This window comes from Thamnophis elegans, chromosome 6 (genome assembly GCF_009769535.1).
Source record: "Thamnophis elegans isolate rThaEle1 chromosome 6, rThaEle1.pri, whole genome shotgun sequence".
In the NCBI taxonomy this organism is placed as follows: Eukaryota; Metazoa; Chordata; class Lepidosauria; order Squamata; family Colubridae; genus Thamnophis; species Thamnophis elegans.
In genome coordinates, this window is record NC_045546.1 from 64,640,420 (window position 1) to 64,662,999 (window position 22,580).

Genomic DNA, 22,580 nt, shown 5'->3' on the forward strand with positions numbered 1-22,580 from the left:
TGTATACATTGTTATTATGCTTCATCCTATTCTAAGTCATTCAATCATTTTAGCATTGATAACATTCTCTAATAGCTTCCAATTCCATGTTTTTTCCCCATTTATTAGTATCATCAATCTAATATACATGTATACATATTGTTATACTTATTAAACATCCATTAAGCCCAGCTATTATTACATCCTTTCAACATATGGCATATTAAATTTGAAGTAAATTTATATTATAACATTTTATTACATTATCCTGAAATCATCCAATGATATTACATCTTTCTAATCTATTCTATATAGAATTGTTTATCTTTTATAAAAATGCTTTTCTTTTTTTTTTATAAGAAAATGTTTTATTTCTTTTAAAACACAAATATTTCATCATTCGTAAATCATTAAAACATTGAAGTACAATTTTTTTCTCTTTGTGCCCCTCCCTCCCTCCACCCCCCTACCCCCCCTCCTCCCCCCCCGGCTTCCCAGAACCCGTACACGGTATGGATTTTTAACAAACACAGTCCAAAATCTATTGGAAAAAAAAAGAAAAAGAAATAAAGAGATTAATGACATTCTGCATTGAGCTTAGCTTCTTCTTGCTGAACTAACTTTAAACAATATAAATCATTTCTGATCTTAAGCATAGGCTAACTGGAATTTCTTGGTCCCGTATTTATTTTGTATATAGTCAATCCATTTTTTCCAGTCTCGTTTATATCTCTCATTTGAGTGATCTTTAAGATATGCCGATATTTTAGCCATCTCGGCTAGGTTTGTGACTTTCAATGTCCATTCTTGGATTGTAGGCAAGTCTTCCTTCCTCCAGTATTGCGCCACCAACAGTCTTGCTGCCGTTATTAGATGCAGAATCAAGTTAGTCTCTACCACTGAAAAATCAGTACATATACCTAGTAAAAATAACTGAGGAGTAAACTTTATCCTTCTTTTAAAGATATTTTGCATAACCCACCATATTTTTATCCAAAATGCCTTAACCTTTTGGCAAGTCCACCATATATGATAATATGTAGCATCGAGAGAACCACACCTCCAACATTTAGGCTGTACATTCGGATACATAGAAACCAGCTTTTTAGGATCTAAATGCCATCTATAGAACATCTTGTAAAAATTTTCTCTCAGATTTTGAGCTTGTGTAAATTTCACATTTCTTACCCAGATTCTTTCCCATGTATCCAACATTATTGGTTCTTCAATATTTTGAGCCCATTTTATCATACAATCTTTAACTAATTCTGTTTCCGAGTCCATCTGTATTAATACATTATATATCCTCTTTATATGCATTAAGCTTTGATCTCTTATTTGTTTAAACAAATTATCCTCAACTTGGATAAAACCAATTTTTTTATCTATTTTCCACCTAGCCTGTAATTGCCCATACTGGAACCATGTTTGAACTACCTTCTCCTCTTTTAATACCTCTAAAGATTTTAATTGTAATACTCCCCTTTCCAAGGTAAGAAGCTGTTTGTAAGTAATTCTATCCTGTTTTTGTGCTATATTCATATTTTCAATTGCGTGTCTAGGAATTGCCCACATGGGTATCTTGTCTTTTAATTTATATTGGTATTTTTTCCAGACCCGCAGTAAAGCATTTCTTAAAATATGACTTTTAAAATTCTTATCCAATTTTTTGTTGAATAACAGGTAAGCATGCCAACCATATACCAGATCGTGTCCCTCAATATTCAATATTCTATCATTGGTTAAATGAGTCCAATCACTAATTACAGATAGCGCCACTGCATCATAATATAGTTTTAAATTAGGTAGTTTCAATCCTCCCCTCTCACGTACATCTTGCATTATTTTCATCTTTACCCTTGGCTTCTTTCCTGCCCATACAAATTTGTTGTCCCATTTTTCATCTCCGTCTGTATACTATGCCAAAGTGGTTCATAATTATGCTTATATAATTTCCCATTTGAAGTTAAAATGTTAACTCCAAGATATTTGACTTTTTTAACTACCTCACATCCTAGCATCACTCCTAATTTTTCCTTTTGTTTAGTATTCATATTTATAGCTAGTATTTTTGTTTTTCCTAAATTTATTTTAAAGCCAGACACTTGACCATATTGATTAATCGTATTCATTAAGACCATACTGGATTCCTGCAGTTGTTCCAATATTATGACCAAATCATCCGCAAAAGCGCGGACTCTATATTCTTGCTGCCTAATCTTGATCCCTTTTAAACCATCCAAGCCCCGTATTTTATTCAACAGTACTTCCAAAGTTATAATAAACAATAATGGGGACAAAGGACAGCCCCGCCTTGTACCTTTTCCAATTTGAAAAGAGTCTGTTAAACTTCCATTGACTATGATTTGTGCTGTTTGCTGTTGGTATATTGCTTTAATTGACTGTAAAAAATTACCTCCTATCTGCATTTTTTGCAATATCTTCAACAGAAATTGCCAGTTAACTCGATCAAAAGCCTTCTCAGCATCCAAAAATATAAACGCAGCAGGGATCTGGTTGTTCTTTCCCAAATATTCTAATGCATTAATAATTAATCTAACATTACTTCTCATCTGTCTCCCCTGTATAAAACCTGTTTGGTCCATGTGTATCAATTGTTGAATAACCAACATTAACCCATTTGCTAATATTTTAGTAAAAATTTTATAATCTACATTCAGTAATGAAATAGGTCTATAATTTTTAGGTTGAGTAGTATCTTGATCTTCTTTGGGTATCAAAGATATAAACGCTGTCTTCCAAGATGGAGGCACTTTACCTTCCATTTGAATCATATTAAATAATTCTCTAAGAGGTTCTACCATTTCTAACTGTAAGTTTTTATAGTAAACCACTGTCAAACCATCTGTACCTGGTGCTTTCCCTGACTTTAATTGCTTAATTACCTGCAAGGTTTCCCCGGAGGTTATTGGTTGATTCAATTTTTGCCTGTGCTCTTCTCTAACTGAAGGTATTTTCTCTTTATCTAAATATTTGTCTATATCTAAACCATTAATTTTATCCCCTTTATACAGTTCTGTAAAAAATTCCCGAAAGGCCTTTTGAATCTCTTCCTGTTGAAACACCTCCTTCCCTCTGTAAATCAGTTTAGATATATTTCGAGTTTTCCTTTTTTTCCTAATCTGATAAGCTAACCATCTGCCAGGTTTGTTTGCATTACAAAAAGTATTGTGTTTTGCATATAATAAGTTAGTGGCTACCTGGTCAGAGATCAACATGTCAAATTGAGATTTTAATATGTTAATAGCTTCCTTAACCTTTGTATCATCTGGGTTCATTGTTAACTCCAACTCTTTTCTCTTAATTTCCTCTTCCAGTTCTGTTCGTTTTAACCCTTGTTTATTTCTATGTGTTTTATTTATATTCATCAGCACTCCTCTCATATATGCTTTGCTTGCATCCCATATGAATTCCATAGATGTACCCTTATTCATATTCAAAACAAAATATTCAGATAGTAATTTTTTACAATCATTAATATACTTTTCATATCTAAATAAGTTTTCATTCAATCTCCAAGACCTTCTTGCCTGCACTACCCTTCCCAACTCCATCCAAACTGGGTTATGATCCGAAAGGACCCTAGCCGCAATCTTTGTCTTCTTGACCCTGGAAAGCAAATCATTAGTGGTTAGTATAAAATCAATCCTTGAAAGGGATTGATGCCTGTCCGAGAAGAAAGTGAAGTCATATTCCTCTGCATTTCTTTCTCACCAAATATCTCTCAATTCAAAGTCATCCATGATGTCAAAGAAAGGTTTGGGTAACTTTGCTTGCATCTTAGTATTTAGGCGGGAAGTCTTCTTATCTCTCTTAGTGTCTATCACTCCATTCCAGTCACCCAATAGTATACAGAAACTATAGTCCCACTGTACTAATTTAGCGTGAAGATTTCTATAGAATCTATCTTGCTGTTGATTGGGAGCATAAATTCCCAAAAGTAATGTCTTTTTCCCTTCTAGGATTAAGTCTAAAGCAATATATCTTCCGAAGGCGTCTGCTTCTATTAATTCAGCTTTCATATCTTTTCTTAAGTATACAACTATACCATTCTTCTTTTCCATAGCGGAAGCTGCAAAATGTTTTTTTTCTTTTTTTATTTATTATTTTTAATATTTTTTTATTTTTTATCTTTTTTATTTTTTTTCTTTCTTTTTTTTTAATAAATGTTTTTTAATTTTAATTTAAAACAGGTACAGCATCTTTCTTTACATCTGTAGAAAATGTGTCAATCAATTACAGATAAGTTTTGGTACATCTCCTCCACAGTCAACCAACATAACTCATATTAACTCAAGCATTATTATATATCCATTTTCATTTAACTGTAATTATTATTTAGAAATATTAATAAAAGTAATAATCTTGAACAGTACCTGCCCACACCAGTGGGAAAAGAAAAAATAAAAAAAAAGGGCAAATAAAAATAAAAATTAAAGTAAAAAATAAAAAATAAAAATAATACAAAAAAGGACAAAAACGACAAGAGACAAGGCAGGAAAACAAAACAAAACACAGGTGTCTATTATATATATATAAAAAGAAGTATATCAACTGGTTACAACATGCTTTGGTGCTTCTCTTCCATTAACTCATATTAATTCAAATATCTTAACTCGAATATTTACCATATCAACATCATTATACCTCCAGTTTTAATTACCTATGGTTATTTAAACATCCTTCATCCTTAACTATGCCAAAGAATTAATCCATAACACATGCTGACAATTCATTTACTTATTTGTAAAATCCTCTATTATCATCAAATCCTCATGTCCTATTTTAGCTGAACATCCATAATATTTAATTATATCATATATCATAACATTTTCCCAGTATTGATTAACATTTGGTTGTATGTATTTTATTTAGTTTTTTTAATAGTGATAATTATTGTAGTTAATACTCTTTATGTATAATCTAAAAATGTTTTCTCATATCCAATTGTTAGTTATCATATCAACTCCACATTATATACATTACTATCAATATCAATTATTATTCAACTATATCTGTTACAAAAAAGAGCAATTAGGTTTAGCTAGTTTTCAATTGTATTCTTCAATCTATCAGCCAGTTCCAAATTATATATATTACTATCCATATCAGTCATTGTTCAGCTATATCTATTACACATTAAGGTAGTCAGATTTAGCTAATTTTAAATTACGTTCTTCCATCTGTCAGCCGGTGTCTCTCCAATAGCAAAATCTTCTCAAACCAATTGCCACGCGTTGGATAAATTTACCAAATGTTTTCATAAGCAAATCCAGACAAAGATATCTTCGCACCTTTGGACTCTGAATGTCAATGATGAAATAATAATGTTGTCCTGGGCTTGTAAAATTTTCCAAATTAACTTTAATTCTCAAGGGTGGATTTTCCATTCCTCCTGCACTCTGTCTCTTTAAATGAGTCTTCTTTATAGCTTCCCCCCCCCTCCTTTCTTCCTCTGAGATAGACCAGACACCATTTCTCACATTTTCCATTTGTATTTCAGGAACATTTAAACATTCAACGATCTCAGTTTTTACTTCATATTTTAAAATCAGATGATCCAATTTTCTTTCCAGCCTCTGATAAGAATCAAAAAGCTCTCTACATGCGGAAAAAAGAATCTGAAATGAAATCTTAGAGGTATTTTGAGACGCCATGATGTGTCGCAGTTAAAAATTGCAAGCTCTTTTTTTTTCCACAGACTTCGAAGCACTTTTCTTAGTCTCTTGCAGGCTGTGCAATCTTATCTGATCGTAAACAGAGCCAAGTAATAAAGTAATAAAAATGTCGAATCGTGACGGGCTAATTAGTAGCAAATAAATTTTACGATCCACTTAGGGAGAGTCAGAGGAGGGAGGATGTCGAGGAGTTTCTTGAAGCATTTAAGAAGTAAAGTAACCACCAGCCATAAATCCATTAAAAAAAACCAATTCGCCGCTAATTTTTCCTATTCTTTGGTTTCAGTTATCTTAAGCTTTTAACGCGGACAGTCTCTCTTGGATAATAAAATCAGCTTACCAGATGACATCACTTCTACCATTCTTAGGGGCAACCTGCAGTTTCAGTTAGCACGCAGCTAATCCAGAAAGGAATTGGCACGAGGAGTTAATACCCCCCCCCCCAGAGACTTGCGGGTGTCTCTGAGGTCCTGGGTCTCTCCTCACCTTCACTGTCGTCTCCGGGACAGCTAGAGTTCAAAGAACCCGTCCAAAAATCCTTCGGTATAGAGGAATTTCAGGAGTAGCCTGAAACTCCATCTTCTCACTGCTAAGCCCCGCCTTCTTCCGCGGAAGCTGCAAAATGTTGACCAAGTTTTGAGTTAATCAAATATTTTTGATCAGTTGACTTGATATGAGTTTCTTGCAAACAAATTATATCATTCTTAAACTGTTTGAGATAATGAAATATTTTCTTCCTCTTCTGTGGAGAATTCAGTCCGTTGACATTCCATGTTAAAATCTTAGTTGTCATCTTTGGTTGGCTGAAGCATTTTTAGAGCTTCCTGCATGGCCTGTTTAACCTTAGGTCTAGCTCCTCCCACTGCTTCCAGACTTGTTATTGTAGTTCCTTGATCGATGGCCAGTGGTTGTTGAGACTGTTGCTTTTTAGCTTGTTTCTCCATTCGTCTAGTAGTCATGCGGCTAGGTCTTTGTTCCATAACACCTTGCACTTCTAGAAAAGAGAAATGCTTCATCTTGTCCGGTGGTTGTGTAGTTTGCTGTCTATCCTGTCCTTCTTGTGGTCTTTCTCCAGGTCCAGATGGTGCAGGGTATCCGGCCTTCAATATATTATAATAAAAATCTCGAGCTTTCCATACAGAGTTGAGGCGATATCTTTGCTTATCAAATGTAAATATAATGGCAAATGGTGCATCCCATCTATACTGCATCTGACGGTTTCTGAGTTTTTTGACCAAAAAAGCGTAGTCTCTCCTGGCTCTTAACATTTGAGGTGGTATCTCTTTCAAAACAATCAGGTCTTGACTGCCAATTTGAAGCTTAGTGTTGTAAGACGCTTGTAGTACCATATTTCTAAGCTCTCTTGTAGTAAAATATATAACGATGTCTCGAGGAAGCTGCTTCTGCTTTGCCAACCAAGAATTAACGCGGTAAGCTTTGTCGATTTGCCAGTCAAGGTTGGTCCCTGGTCTTCCCATCAGGCGGTCAAAAGCTTCCGATAGGATCTGTTTCAGATTCTCCTGTTTCTCCTCACGCAGCCCCCTTACTCTTAATGCAAACTCCATTTGTCGGTACTGTATCATAATAATTTCTTTTTCAGCATTTTCCACTTTTTGTTCCACCACCTCTGTTTTCAATGTCAAGTTGGTATTGGCATCATTAAGAACCTCTAGAGTATCTTCCATTCCAGAAGTATGTTCTGTCAATACAATTACAAGTCTCAGCATTTCATCTCTAATTTTAACAACCTTAGTGTCGATTTTCTCATACAGTTCCTGTTTAAGTCCTTTTATTTCACTTTTGATTTCTTCTTTCATTTCTTTTATTTCCTCTTTTCTCTCCTGCTTTATCACCTCTCTATTATCTCTAAGCTTATCTTCCATTTTAATTGTCAGTGCATCAATAGCCTCACTTAGTTTGCTCAGGAAAAATTCTTTCGTTAACACATCCCTAGCAGGGGGCATAGGAAGCGGAGGCTGCAGCCTTGTGCCAGGCACTGGGGATGTGCCCCTGGAAGTAGAGGGTGATGACTTCAAATTAATATTTAGCTTTGAAGCCATTTCAAAATTTATCTGCCTGCAATTAATAAAACTCTGTTGCCTGAATATGCACCTTTAAGCAGCTTAGGTAAAGAAGCTGAGTTCCCCTTTTACTTTGAAATTTAAAGCTTGGCAAAACTTTCAGTGAGTAAACGTTGTAACAAGACAGTTCAGCAGATTCATCACCATTTAACTTCCAGATAAGCAAGATTAATGAGGGAGTGAAAGTCTTGTAGAAATGAAACTAATTAAAAAGCTTCTGCTGGGCGATTGTAAAACAAATGATAAAGCATTCTCCTTTGAAGTTTTGAATTCTTGTAACAGTTAACAAAAAGTATTCATTATTACTGGAGAAACCAGCCTGCTCGGTGCCATTTTAAAAGCCTCTAAGTAAATAGTTTTCGGAGGAGAAAAAGAAAAGAAGCTAAAATCTTGATAAACAATTATTGCCCACGTAATACGGATCCAGCTCGTGATAAGATTAAATCAATCAAAACTTTGAACTGAGTGGGGGAGACCTACTTTGTCCCGCACAAGGCAGTTTGAAGTTCCACAGCCATTCTGCTTTGGGCTAGCCCCCCTCTCCCTGCAAGCACAAAAGCTGCAAAAATCGATGAGCATTTGCCAGCAAAACAATTTCTTCTTTCCTTCTTGCTTGAAGGATAAGAAAACCTGTTAAGATGTCAGATGGAAGATCCTCTAAACAGGTACGTAGCCAGGAATTCGGAGGCAGCTGGTTTTTTGCTGCCACCACCAGCAGGCTCCACCCAGGAAGCCCAAAAATGCTTTTCAACATCATCTTCATAATCCACACTTACAGTTTGTATAAGATTTCATATTATCAATCTAGTATATGTAGTATAAATGCTTTGTTATCATTATTAATCATTTATTTGACTATAGCTGTTATTACGTTGTACATTACACTCAAAGTTTAACTATATTTAACTAAATGTATTGTGACATCATTCTATTATTTTAGCATTGATAACAGTATCTAATAATTTTCAATTCCATGTTTTTTCCCATTTATTAGTATCATCAATCTAATATACATGTATACATATTGTTATACTTATTAAACATCCATTAAGCCTAGTTATTATTACATCCTTTCAAATTAAAGCATATTAAATTTAACGTACATTTATATTATGACATTTTGTTACATCACCCCTAAAATTATCCAATGGAATTGCATCTTTATATTCTATTCTATATAAAATTGTTTAACTTTTATAAAAAGGCTTTTCAACATCATCCATATATTCACTTACAGTATTGTATAAAATTTCATATTATCAATCCAGTATATATAATTGCTTTGTTATCATTATTAATCATTTATTTAACTGTAGCTATTATTATGTTGTACATAGCACTCAAAATTTAACTACATTTAACTAAAATTTATTGTGACATTTCATTTCATCATTCTGTATCCTTCCAGAGATAGTGTAGTCCAATATCTCTTGCCATTTGTAAAGTCCAGTGACGTGTGGTGAGGTTTATGGCTGGTGAGGCACTGACACAGGGGTTTCAAATTTTTTTAGACTTGTGGACTTCAACTCCCAGAATTCCACAGCCAGGCATGCTCAGTTCCGATTTAAAACGACAGCATTTGTTTTTCTCCTTTGCGAAAAAGGTTTCCTTCATTCTTTTTCTTCTCCCTCTCCCTCCTTCCACCCTCTCTCCCTCCCTCCCCCCTCTCTCACACAAACACATGCACACAGAGAAGTTGGATCCCTCTCTCACTCACTCAATCTCTAACAAACACAAACACAGAAGTTGGATTGGATATATTTTCCAATGGCTTGAAAGCAGCTCCTCTGCCATACCCCCCCTCCCATTCGCCTGCTGCTTTCGATCCAAGCCTTTGATTGCAGGTGGAGCCACGTTGCCTTTTCAAACTTGTAATCAGTGAAGCTGGGCTTATATACTTTTATCCAGGTGTGTGCGTGTGTGTGTGTGTGTGTTTGAAAAGGCAATGTGGTTCTGCATGCAATCAAACTACACTTGAGGATGAAGTTTGAATTCCTCCCCCTCCCTCCGACCCACACACGTACCTTTTCCAGCTGTTTCAGAGAGGATTTCAACTCTGCTCTTGCCTGCCATCATGAAAAGAAAAAAAATGTAAAAGGAAAAAGGCAAGAGCTGAGATCAGGCTGAGCTAGTTGCTGCCAGATGACTCTGCTTAGTGCTTAACTGTTTAAAAAAGCCTCTAAAAAATCGCCTTCTACCGGAGGCAGGAGAACGACGTGCCTCATTATGTCAGGAATTTTTCGGCTTTTAAACCTTGCTTAGCTCTGCTCGAGTGATCATAAAGTCAGACTAGATGAGGCACCTCATTCTCCCGCCTCCTCCTCTAGAGGGCACTTTTTAGAGGCTTTTTTAAACAGTTAAGCACTGAGCAGAGTCATCCACTGCGACTCTGGCAGCAACTAGCTCAGCCCTTTTTTCCTTTACATTTTTTTTTCTTTTCATGAGATAGTGGTGAGGCTCTGCCTCCCCTGCCTTCCCTGACTGCATTCCCTGGTAAAGTCTGTATTCTAAATGTTTCTTGATAAGTCTTATGAGGACTTCTTTTAAGAACTTGTTGTTCATTATAAGAATTTGAACCCTTTATCTGCTCTGTTATTAGCTTCACTTTTGTTATCATTAGTGCTTTTGCTGAGATTACTCTCATTATTTCTGCCAAATTTTCTCTCCTTTCTTCATTTATTTTCTGACATCCAAAATGAAGATCCGGTTCATCAATTTCTCCTTTCCTTATTTCACACCTGTCATTTCCCTCCACTCTCAGTTTGCTGTCAATATCAACAATTTTCTTATCACTTTCATATGTCTCTGTTATTTTCTAGCTCTGTCCTCAAATTTCATTGCTGTCCCCATACTTTTTGTATTTTGATCTATAATTTCAAATCTCTTTTCAATTCTCTCTATAATTATTAAAACTTTTGAATTTCTAAGAAAATTCTTTGCAAAGTTAGTGCTTTTTCTTCTTCACGTTGTGCCATTTTCAGGTTATAAACACTGCCAAAACATCCAAGACTTTTTAGGTCAAACAAATTCAGTTTCAAATCAAAGCTTGCTCTTTCCTTCAAAGGAACACCTGTATCAACAAAACGTTTTCATTGTGCCTTTCAGTAAACAAAGCTTATAGCTTTGTCAGATATTGCCAGATATTGCTCGGAAGAGCCGAGGTGGTGCAGTGGTTAAATGCAGCACTGCAGGCTACTTCAGCTGACTGCAGTTCTGCAGTTCGGCTGTTCAAATCTCACCAGCTCAGGGTTGACTCAGCCTTCCATCCTTCTGAGGTGGGTAAAATGAGGACCCAGATTGTTGGGGGCAATATGCTGACTCTGTAAACTGCTTAGAGAGGGCTGAAAGCCCTATGAAGCGGTATATAAGTCTAACTGCTATTGCTATTGCTATTGCCAAGCCTTTAGCCACTAGATGGCAGTGTTACCTCTTTTCCATCTGTTTTTGCCTCTCTGTCCAAGAGGGGAAAAAAACTGTAAAAATTATGCTGCGTCCCAGCCTTACGAGAGAAGAAGCTTTTAATCCACAAATACAAAAAAATGAAGAAAGTATAGAGGAAGAAGGAAGAAAAAGAGACCAGTCCAGTTTAAAAGTAAGAGGCATTTGTAAAGAGTCCATCCATAGAAAACAAATAAAGTTAAAGTAGAAAAGATAACACAATCATCTTAAACCATTCGCCACTTTGTTTTTTTCTATCCTCAATTTTATTTTAAATTCCAATTCTTTTGGGTTTTCCCTTCTCTAATAATAATTTTTTTTCTCACCAATTCGATACACACTCCTGCACAGCTTCTGTTTTAGAGGCTTGTCCCAACCTTTGGCAGCCATTTTGGTTGCTTCTCTTGTAGCTGGCAAAAAGAGCTTTCTCCTGGATCAATCAGGGGCTTTGTGATACCCCTGAGATCAGCAGGACATGCTCTTCTCTATCACTGTTCCTTCAGAACAGTTTAGGGTCCAAAAGGACCATCCAGAAACAGAGATATCGACAGAAATCTTAGAGACCCAAGATTACAAGTCATGTTGTTGCGACGTCAAGCCCCACCTGCGTTCTAAGTGATTTCTATGTTTCATAATATTAAAGTAATATTAGTAATTAGGACTGGAGAATTTTAAAAGCTCTTGAATCATTGCCACTATAAACAGTGTACATAATTAAATATTCTGGAAATCTCCAACTATCTCAAGAAATGTAAACTATTATTTTTCCTAAATCCAAAATTATAACACTGTACAAACCATTAATAATTTAGCAAATAAATTATCAGTTTATTTGATTTAAACTTATTTCATGGAGAATGGAAATATCCCTAAAATCATCATGATGTATTTTTTAAAGTCCTTTAAGAAGAGAATATTTATCAGCAGGCAATTCTTGAAATTAAAGAACTACAATATGTAATTTGTTTAAAAACAGTTGTTCATTTTATAGTATTAAACATTAATAGGGTTTATTCGGATTCAGATCTAAATGATTTTACTGTAAGTAGTTCATCTTGGTTCCTTTTACTCATAACTGACCAGAAAATCTATTCTAAATCCAGCATGTTTAGCATCAATTGGTAATAGATTTTAGCTTAAATCATCAGCTTACTTGGTACAAGTTTCTGAGATGATGCCAAAAGGTAAAATACCCTTCACTAGGTTTTGTGTCTTTGTATTGAAAACTTTGAAAAGCAGGTTGCTTCATAGCTACAATAATTTATTCTCCTTTTAAATTATTTTTTAAGGGGAGATTCTACATAATGCTTTAATTGGTTCATACATAAATCTGTTTACAAGAAATATGACAGTTGTGTGTAGCTATCAGGATACTTGGATTTTTTATTTCCTTTCTTTTTTCCTGTTTTTATATTTAATGTAAAGCTCTGTGTTTACTCATGTTTTTGCAGTGCTTAAAAGGTGAGCTGAATGATATGCATCCAAAGGTAGACTCTGTTCGTGACCAGGCAATTGACTTGATGACAAACTATGGAGGTCACTGCAGGAAAGTAATAGAACCTAAACTGATAGAGCTCAACCAACAGTTTACAACAGTATCAGAAAGAATTAAATGTGAAAAGGTAAGAGAATACGCCTGCAAAGAAACTTGTATTCTTGAAAATGGAACATTTTAAGATCATAATTCTAAAAGGCAATTTTCCAGATAAAATTAGCAAGAATAAGAGCTGCATCTCTGAGGGTTTTGTCTAAATATGTGTGCTTATATGTAATATTTATGGAGCTTTTATTCCAGATACATCTTAGTTACATTTTTCAGAGGTGAATTCCTACCGGTTTGGACCGGTTCGGCCAAACCAATAGTAACTTGGCGGCCTGGGTCACTGGAACTGGCAGCGACCCAGGCCTACCACGTCTCCAACCAGTTCTCCCGTAGTGCCATAGGCGCTGCCATCTTGTTTTGGCTTCTGTGCATGCACAATGTTTTAATACTGTGCATGTGCACCCAGCACAATGCGCAAACCATAGCAAAACAGCAGTAGCGGCTGCTGGAACCCACCCCTGCATCTTTGTTATGTATTTAAAAATTAATAGTTAGAAAAGGCTATGCATCTTTAGAATAAAGGAACATATGCTATTATTCTAAAGGCTTTAATATATGTGAAAAAGCTGTTGTATGGCTTTTCTAAATGGCATGTTATTTTATAATAAATGTAGACTAATATTTCTATGTGGAAAATTGCTTATTGTGATGTGATCAGTGTGTTCATATGAACCAAAAACTGTTGTTATTACAGTTTTATTTATACAAGATTGTGAAATCATTCTGGAAAAATCCAAATTGTAGTGATCTGCCTTTGTTTTTGGTTTGTTGTTGTTTTTTTGCTACTATATAACTTACATTTTTTCTTTTTATTTGAACTTAATAGCCACATCTGCAAAGAACTAGCAGGATGGGTGTCAGATCCCTAAAAGTGATACTGCCATTCATTTGGAGGAGGGGGACCATGGAGTCGATTTATTAGCATTGCCTGTGACAACTGATATTTTTACAACTGGTTTCCTGGTGCCGAAGTGCCTGATATCCCTCCACCTTTGGGGGAATGTTTATGATGGCCATGTGGGGCATTTCACTTTAACGTCTAATGGAAGATAGCCATGGGAATGTATGTTTATTCAGCTCTCAGGGCAGTGGATAAAGGAAACATCTTCATACTTGTGTATTGGCTAAATCTGCATTCTAACTAATGGAGGGGGTCTCTATTGCTTTAATTCTACTTGCATTGCCTAAGGGAATTCATATGTTGTTTGGATTTAATGGCTTCCATTCTTCTTAATGAAAGGTTCCTTTTGAAACACTCCATTTCAAAGTCTTCACTTTCTTAAGTTAGGAGAGGAGCCCTTACATAAAGCAACATCTCTGCAAAACAGACAACCCTTGCTCTACCAAGGGGACCCTGCAAATCATATCCAAGCACAACAGTAAACAAGGGGAAGCTGAATGCTGGAGGGAGTCGTCAAGCCTCTCCCAACTGGAGACCTGCTCCAAGTACCCTGTTGGAGAAGATGAGGTGAACCTGGAGGACCTCAAAAAGTCCCACTGGTCAATTGGGATTGGGACAAAAGAAGACTGGGATGGGAGGACCAGGAGGACCTCACCCATGGTAACTGAAAACCGGGGTGGACATTGGAGTTAGAAGCCCCTCTGACCGGGAGGAGCTAAATGAAGCCTTGCTGAGAGAGGATCATCCGAAGAGACATGTAACCCAGTGATGATGGAGATTTTGGAAAATCTCAACATCTGGGGGGAGCCAGAACGGAAACCAAGAAGCACTGGAAGGGCAGCAGGCGTGGATGATGCCAGGGGAGCTACCCCCCCCTTTTGGGCCCTGCTGATCAAGCAGATGTCACAACGCAGCAGCAGGGGACCCAGCAAACCCTCCCCCAGTTGGCATGTGGATTGGGGCCCACTCCCAATCAACCCCAACATCTGCAATTAGAAAGAAAAACTCCTTCCCTTGGGGTGAAGTTTGATGGCAACCTGAAAAAAATGGAATTCTTTGTGGCACATTTGCTCACCTACATGCAAGAATACAGGCGTGATTTTCAAACCCAAGGATCCCAAGTGTGAGTGGTTACCCTAGCTCTGGAAGGAACTGCTGCCAGATGGATGGTGACTCTACAAGATGCTGATGCGCCAGAACTGCGGGACTTTGACCATTTCATAATGGCCCTGAGATGATATTTCAAGGACCCCATTGCAAACCACAAAGCACACAACCACATTAAAGTTGTGAAGAAGGGACACCAGCCAGTGGCAGAGTGTACCAAAGAATTCCGAGACTGGCATGTCATGGAAACTGGCCAGAGGATATCCTGGTAAGCTGGTTCAAGGATGGGCTGAGTGATGACTTCTACAATGGCCTGCGTGGCCTGAGGTGCACTGAACCACCTACATGAGTGGTATCTCACTGCTGAAAAGGCAGAGATCAACGTTGGCCAGGAACCAGTACCGAGCAGGGGTGAAGTGTGGAAGAAAATCTTTACCCAATGGAAGTAAGAAGCTTTCAATCCACAAACAGCATCTTCTCTGAAACCCTCAGCCTGTTTCAAGTGTGGAAAGGAGGGGTATCGAGCTGCAGACTGCCGTTCTCAAGCACCAACTAGGAAATCAGAGCGCCCATTTGGGGGGGGGGGACCTATAAAACCTGGCCAGCACAGGAAGGAGATGGCCCTGAGGAGCAGAGAGATAATAGAATCTCCACCCCTCCCCTCTTTGAGGTGTAAACCCAGCTCTCAGCAGGAGGAACCATACTCATCCGGAAGTGATCCATAGGTTGAACCACTGGTAAGCAACCCAATTAAATTGTTTACCCTCCCCAACACTGTTTATCCCCACTGGGAGAGGGGGATGACATCTTTGCTTTAGTGGACTCAGGATGCACCCACTGTTTATCAGCCCAATCCTGGTAAGAAAGTTGAGGATTAATGTAAAGAAACTGAAAAGCCCATAGCTTTTGCCAACTGGATGGGTCAATAGCAGTGGGGGGGGGCAGCTTCATTGCCACCGAGCCTCTCATGAGCCACAAAGAAATACTTACATTTATAGTGGTGCCGGGCATGGAATGGCCATTAGTTTGGGGCCTTGAATGGCTGAAAAAATAGAACCCCAAAATTAATTGGAAGCAAATCACCATAAGAGTTCAGATGCATGTGACTTGCTGAGACTCTACACAAAGAAACTGAGGGGGCAGAGCACCAAGAAACAGCAATGCCCACGTACACTATGCCAACCCAGGCATGCTCAAAGGATATAAAGACTTGGCTGAGGTTTTTAGCGAAAAGCCTCTGATGAAATCACACCCCCCCTGCTCCTCTGACGGTACGAAAGAAATCCTACCCGGTGTCAAACTCCTAAACCCAGGATGTTTAGCATGTTCCTGAGGGAGCTGGAAGAACTGAGGGCATTCATTCAGAAAAATCTAGCAAGGGGTTTCATTGAGCCAGCCCAACCATAAATTGCAGCCCCAGTATTATTTAGAGAAAAAAAGATGACTCTAAACATCTCTGTGGGATTTTTGAAACTTAAATATGATCAGTGTGGAGAACATGTACTCCTCTCCCACTTATGAAAGACATGCTAGCACACATCACTAAAGAGGAAAAAAATCAAAGCTGGATATAAGGGAGGCTTACTACTGTATCAGAATTAAAGTGCGAGACGAATGGAAAATGGCATTTAACATCCCTCTTGGATGCTACCAATTCAAAGTGCTCCCATTTGGGCTACAAGGGGCCCATGCAGTATTTATGCATTAATAAATGAAGTGCTACATGAGCATTTGCATAAGGGCTGTTTGATATATTTAGATGACATTTTGCTATATACTGAGACCAAAACAGAACATGTAAAAACTAGTCCAGGCTGTCTGAACAAACTTCACTCTGCCAAACTTTATGCTAAACTCTCTAAATATGAATTCCACCAAGAAAAAAATCGATTATGTAGGGTACCACATTTCACACCAGGGCATAGAAATGGATCCTTTAAAAGTGCAGGTGGTATTTGATTGGGAAACCACCCAGAACATGTAAACAGTTACAAAGCTTCCTGGGATTTGCCAACTTTTACTGCCAGTTTATTCCCACTTTCGCCCAGATTACTCTCCCCATCACCAAGCTTTTAAAAACGAAGGGGGAGAGTAACCTGAAACCGAAGCAGTGTTTGAACTGGACAATGGAATGTCAAGCTGCATTTGAAAAACTTAAACAGCTGTTTTCAGCAGAGCCAATTCTAAAGCACTTGGACACAGATAAACTATTCGTCATACAAGCAGATGCCAGCGATGTGGCAATAGGAGTGATACTGCTTCAGAAAAATGAGCAAGACCAATTACAACCATGTGCTTACACATCCAAAAAATTGAATGAAACTGAGCAAAGATGAGCCATTTGGGAGAAAGAAGCTTATGCAGTTTGGTGGGCACTTTTAACCTGGAGGCATTTTCTAGAGGGGAGTAAGATTCCTTTTGAAGTCTGAACAGATCATAAAAATTAGGAGCCTTAAAGACCCAAAAGAAATTCTCCTCAAAACAAGTACAATGGCTCAATACTTTAAATGGTTTAAATTTATGCTCAAATATCTCCGGGGGGGGGGGAGTTTTCTGGCAGATGCACTATCCAAAAAACCCACCACACAATAGTATGAAGCCAGACATAATCAAAACCATGATACAAAACAATCAGCTAGCTGCTAAAGTAACCATCAGATCCCAGGAAAAAAGAAACATCGATGGACAATGACACCACTCAAACTTTAAACAAGTCAATGGATGGTTTTTGAGCCACAAATCCAGCTGCCCGCTGAAAGATAATTTAGCTTGGGTGGGAGGGAGTTGTATGTTCCAGCTAGCCAAAGACTGTGCTTAATGGCAATATGCCACGACTCCAAATCAGCTGGACACTTGGGTTTGTGAAAACGTTATTCCTAAGTAAAAGGCAATTTTGGTGGCCATCACTAAAAAAGGACATAGAGAGTTATGTAGTCAACTGCCCTATTTGTGCGGCAGCTAAAAGACTTCAAGGGAAAATCCCAAGACTATTACAGAAGGTAGCTGACTTTCAGCACCCTGGAAAGAGATTGCTATGGACCTTATTTTGAACTACCAGAATGTTGGGGAATACTGTCATTTGAGTCGTAACAGACCTGTTTTCAAAACAGGCACATTTATACCTTGCCAAATGATCCCAACTGCCAAAAGTCTAGCCAAGTTATTCCTGATACACATTTATTGCCTTCATGGAGCCCCGCAGAGAATCATCTCTGACAGAGGGGTCCAATTCACCTCAAAATTTTGGAGGGCATTTTTAACTTTACTTGGCGCCACCCAAGGGTTCAGCTCATCACACCATGCCCAAACTAAAGGGCAAACTGAAAAACTTAACTCGGTCCTAGAAACAATATCTAAGATATTTTATTATTTTCCACAGGATAACTGGGCTGAACTTTTACCTTTTGTGAAAGTGGCATTCAATAACTCTGTACAGTCAAGCACTGTTTAACCCATTTTGAGTAGCAACAGGCCAGGATTTCAACCCCATAACTGAAATACCCACAGAAGAACCCACTATTCCCTCACTTAAGAAGTGGATAGACACATTACGAAACACATGGCCAGTAATTAGATTAGCTTTAGAGGAAGCTAGAGCAGCTTTTAAAATTCAAGATGACAAGAAAAGAATGGAATCCAAACCTTTCTATGTTGGAGATAGAGTACTTATCTTCAAAATTCCTGAAGTCATTGCAGCCATCAAATAAATTAGGTCCAAATTTCATTGGATCTTTCCCTATAACTAGAGTCATAAACTCAGTGACAGTAGAACTACTCTTTCCAAAGACACTCAGGCCAGTACACCCCAGTATTCACATTAATTTACTCAAACAAGAAGTAATCTCAGACCACCTGCACATACACCACCTGTTCCTATAATGATAGAAGGTGAACAAAACTTTGAAATTAAGGAAATCCTTGACTCTAGGCTCCACAGGGGGAAAACCCTTAGTTGCTTGGAAGCATGTACATTCATCCCAAAATGAATGGTTAGCTAAACACCATGTTATGGCCCCTACCTTACTGAAAAAAATTCACTCCCAATACCCTGACAAACCTTGTTAAAATACTATGATGGAATTTCTGTTTCTATCTTTTCACAAAGATATCTCTCCTTTTTCTGAGGATGGCAGCATGTCAGATCCCTAAAATTGATACTGCCATTCAAGGCAGAGGGGGGCCTTGGAGTCGATTTATTAATAGTGCCCGTGACAACTGATATTTTACAATTGGTTTCCTGGTGCCAAAGTGCCTTGAGATCCTGTCACCTTTTGTGGGAATGTTTATGATGGCCATGTGGGATGTTTCACTTTAAGTCTAATGGAAGATAGCCATGGGAATGTATGTTTATTCTGCTCTCAGGGCAGTGGATAAAGGAAACATCTTCACACTTGTGTATTGTCTAAAGTCTGCATTCTAACTAATGGGAGGGGTTTATATTACTTTAATTCTACTTGCATTGCCTAAGGAGATTCAGATGTTGCTTTGGATTTAATGGCTTCCATTCTTCTTAATAAAAGGTTCCTTTTGAAATACTCAGTTTCAAGAGTCTTCACTTTCTTAAGTTAGGAGAGGAGCCCTTACAATGGGTGGGTCTCTCTCTCTCTCTGTGTGTGTGTGTGTGTGTGTGTGTGTGTGTGTGTGTATTCCCTTTAAATCAGAGACTTCTGGATAAGTCCCTGAAGTTTTCTCAACAAGATTTCAGAAGTAGTTTGCCCTTGCCTATTTTGTAGATCCAAAAAAGAGTAACTGACCAATCCAACAATTGGCCTATATAAGGGTAGATTCATTCATTCATTCATTCATTCATTCATTCATTCATTCATTCATTCATTCATTCATTGTTGTTGAAAGGCAGTCAACTAAATTATTGGGAGAGCCTGTAGAGCAAGTATCAAATCCAGTTGGCTACTCAAAAAACAATAGGCAGAATGTAATTATTATTGAATCTCATACATTGCTTGGAACTTTTTATTTATATTAGATCAGGACTGAAACTGTCTAAATATGATGGTTGTATTAGGAAAATGGGGTAGATCCAAAGTAGGCATGAATGTTTTTCACATGGCCTTTGGAATAAGTTAATGGCAAAGAAACAGAAAGAAAAACTGAGAGAGTAAGGATGGAAAGAAAGCCTGGAGGGACAGCTATTTATCCTTTAAAAAGGCAAACTTAATAAAGAGATAGACAATGACAAATAGTGATCAAAGAAAACTGCAGGGAGCAATAAAAGTCTCATTTCAGGAAAACAGAAAGCCCCAAGAAATGTCTTCCTGAAGACAGAGAAATTAAAGAAGCTTTCTATTCAAGGCTCTATACTAGCCAGTACAAAAATCAGGAAGAAGGGGGATATTGTGATAACCAGATTAAAATTGTCTTAGAGAAAAATGCAAAACCTTGTCTCCAGAGGGCCAGAAACCCAACAAGGTAATTCAAAAGAACTTATTACAATGTCAATTAGGGAATAAATATGTGTTATTTCATGGTATCCATATGATAAATAAATCTGGTCTTATCAAGTTTTGATCGAACTTAATGTATGCAATGTAATCAGACTAGAAGTAAATTATTTAGCTTTGGATACAGAATTTATGGAAAATTCCCTAGTAAGTTAGGAAAGGTAATTAAACTTGTATCATAAATTTATATTAACATATTTCCAGTGAAACCTTGCTCAAATCAGGTTATTTGTGACAATAGCTATGCCATACTTGAACATACCTCTTTGAATTGCTGTTATATTAATTGAAGAACTATAAGTCTAAAACTGAAAGGTCTTTGAAATATCATAATATTAGTCAGTAGAAAAGCATTTCTGTCTTTGCAATAACTGTCCATTAGATTTTTAAAAACACTTGAGAATTTATCATGAATTATAACTATGCACCTATATATTGGTTATATATGTTATTTGTGGAAAAGAATTAAAATCTAGTTGTAGAGCAGGAGATGATGAGTTCAAGTTTTGCCTTAGCCATGAAAGCCAGCTGGGTGACTTTGGGTCACTGTGTCTCAGTATAACCCACTTCACAGGGTTGTTGTTATGGGAAAAATAGGAGGAGAAAGTTTGCCATCTTGAGTTATTTGTAAAATTAATAAGGTGAGATATGAATAAATAGATGTATACACTATAATTTGTACAAACCATGGTTTCTGTGAAAGTTTTTGAATCCCCCCCTTTTTTTGTTGTAAAAATGGGGTAGAAGGAGAACTCAGATGATTCTTAAAAAATACAGTAACATTCTATGGATAATTTTTCAATTAAGTTTCTGGTATTTTTTTATTTCTAATAAAAAGAGTTTAGAACAGTGGTTCTCAACATTCCTAATGCCGCGACCCTTTAATACAGTTCCTCATGTTGTGGTGAGCCCCAACAATAAAATATTTTTGTTGCTACTCTATAACTGTAATTTTGCTACTGTTATGAATCATAATGTAAATATCTGTTATGCAGGATGTATTTTATTGTTATAAATTGAACATAATTAAAGCATAGTGATTAATCACAAAAACAATATGTAATTATATATTGTGAAATATTTATTTCTAATTACAAATAAATGAAATTTTTTCTGGGAAGTTTAAGAGCAGGCTCCTGGCCCTAAGTGGAAAGAGTGCCTTTCTTTTAAAAAGAAAAAAAGGGAAAAAAACAGCCACCAATTATTCCTTTCTTTCTCTCTCTCTTCCTTCTCTCAGTCTCTCTGTGTGTCTGTCTGTCTGTCTCTCTGTGTGTGACTCTTTGTCTCTCCCCCCCTTCCTCCCTCTCTGCCTCTTTCTGTAATTCTCTCTCTGTTTCTCTGTCTCCTTCCTCCCTCCCCATCTCTGTCTCTCTGTGCCTCTGTCTGTCTATCTGTCTCTCACTCACACGCACACAGACATACACACATACATACTGTGGTCACCTCACCTCCTGTTCTACTTGCTACTGCACAAGCCCACATGGGTGCGCTTCAAGGTGCTACTTGTCACCCATAAAGCCCTACATGGTAGTGGATCCAGGTACTTGAGAGACCGCCTACTGCCAACTACCTCCACGCGACCTATTAGATCTCATCGATTAGGCCTCCTCCGAGTTCCATCTGCCGGTCAATGCCGACTGGCAACTACGCAGAGGAGAGCCTTCTCGGTGGTAGCTCCGACCCTATGGAACGATCTCCCCGTGGAGATTCGTACCCTCACCACCCTCCAGACCTTCCGCACAGCCCTCAGAATCTGGCTATCCCGTCAGGCCTGGGGCTAAGACTGTAACCCGCCCAAATGGTATGAATGTTTTGTTTTTTTAATTATGTATTGTCGTATATGTTAAAAGTTTGTCTTCCCCCTCCCCTTTTGGTTGTGAGCCGCCCTGAGTCCCCCCAGGGAAAAGGGCGGCATACATAAACTTCAAAATCAAAATCAAAAAAATGCCCATACCAGCGAAAGAAAGAAACAGCTAAGGAAGGAAGTAGAGTGGAGGCCTTGGCTGTTGGAAGAAGCACTTGTGCTTCATTCTCTTTGAGAGCCACCTTGCTTGCTGTGGGGAGAAATCAGGGAGAGAGGGAGGAGAAAGCTGAGCTTCTGCTAGACAGCCTTCTCCTCCCTTTCTCCCCCTGATTTATCCCTGGCCGCACTTGCAGAGGAAGGAGGCAGGGATGTTGGCCGGCGCTCGCTTCCCTTACTGCTTGCCACCGCCACCTCTGCGACCCACCAGCTGCATCCCTGCCTACCCTGCTTAACTGGGTGGCTATCTGGGAAAGTGGCAAGGGGATGAGCACCGGCCAGCATCCCTGCCT

General features: G+C 37.8%; 1 protein-coding gene across 1 annotated transcript in view; it reads left to right on the forward strand.

Annotated features, from left to right (window-relative positions):
* DMD (dystrophin) overlaps window positions 1-22,580 on the forward strand; it is a 1,161,901-nt gene that overhangs the window by 393,012 nt on the left and 746,309 nt on the right. Inside the window, 1 exon segment of the mRNA XM_032219839.1 lies at window positions 12,649-12,819. Within this exon segment, the coding sequence (XP_032075730.1) occupies window positions 12,649-12,819 (171 nt within the window).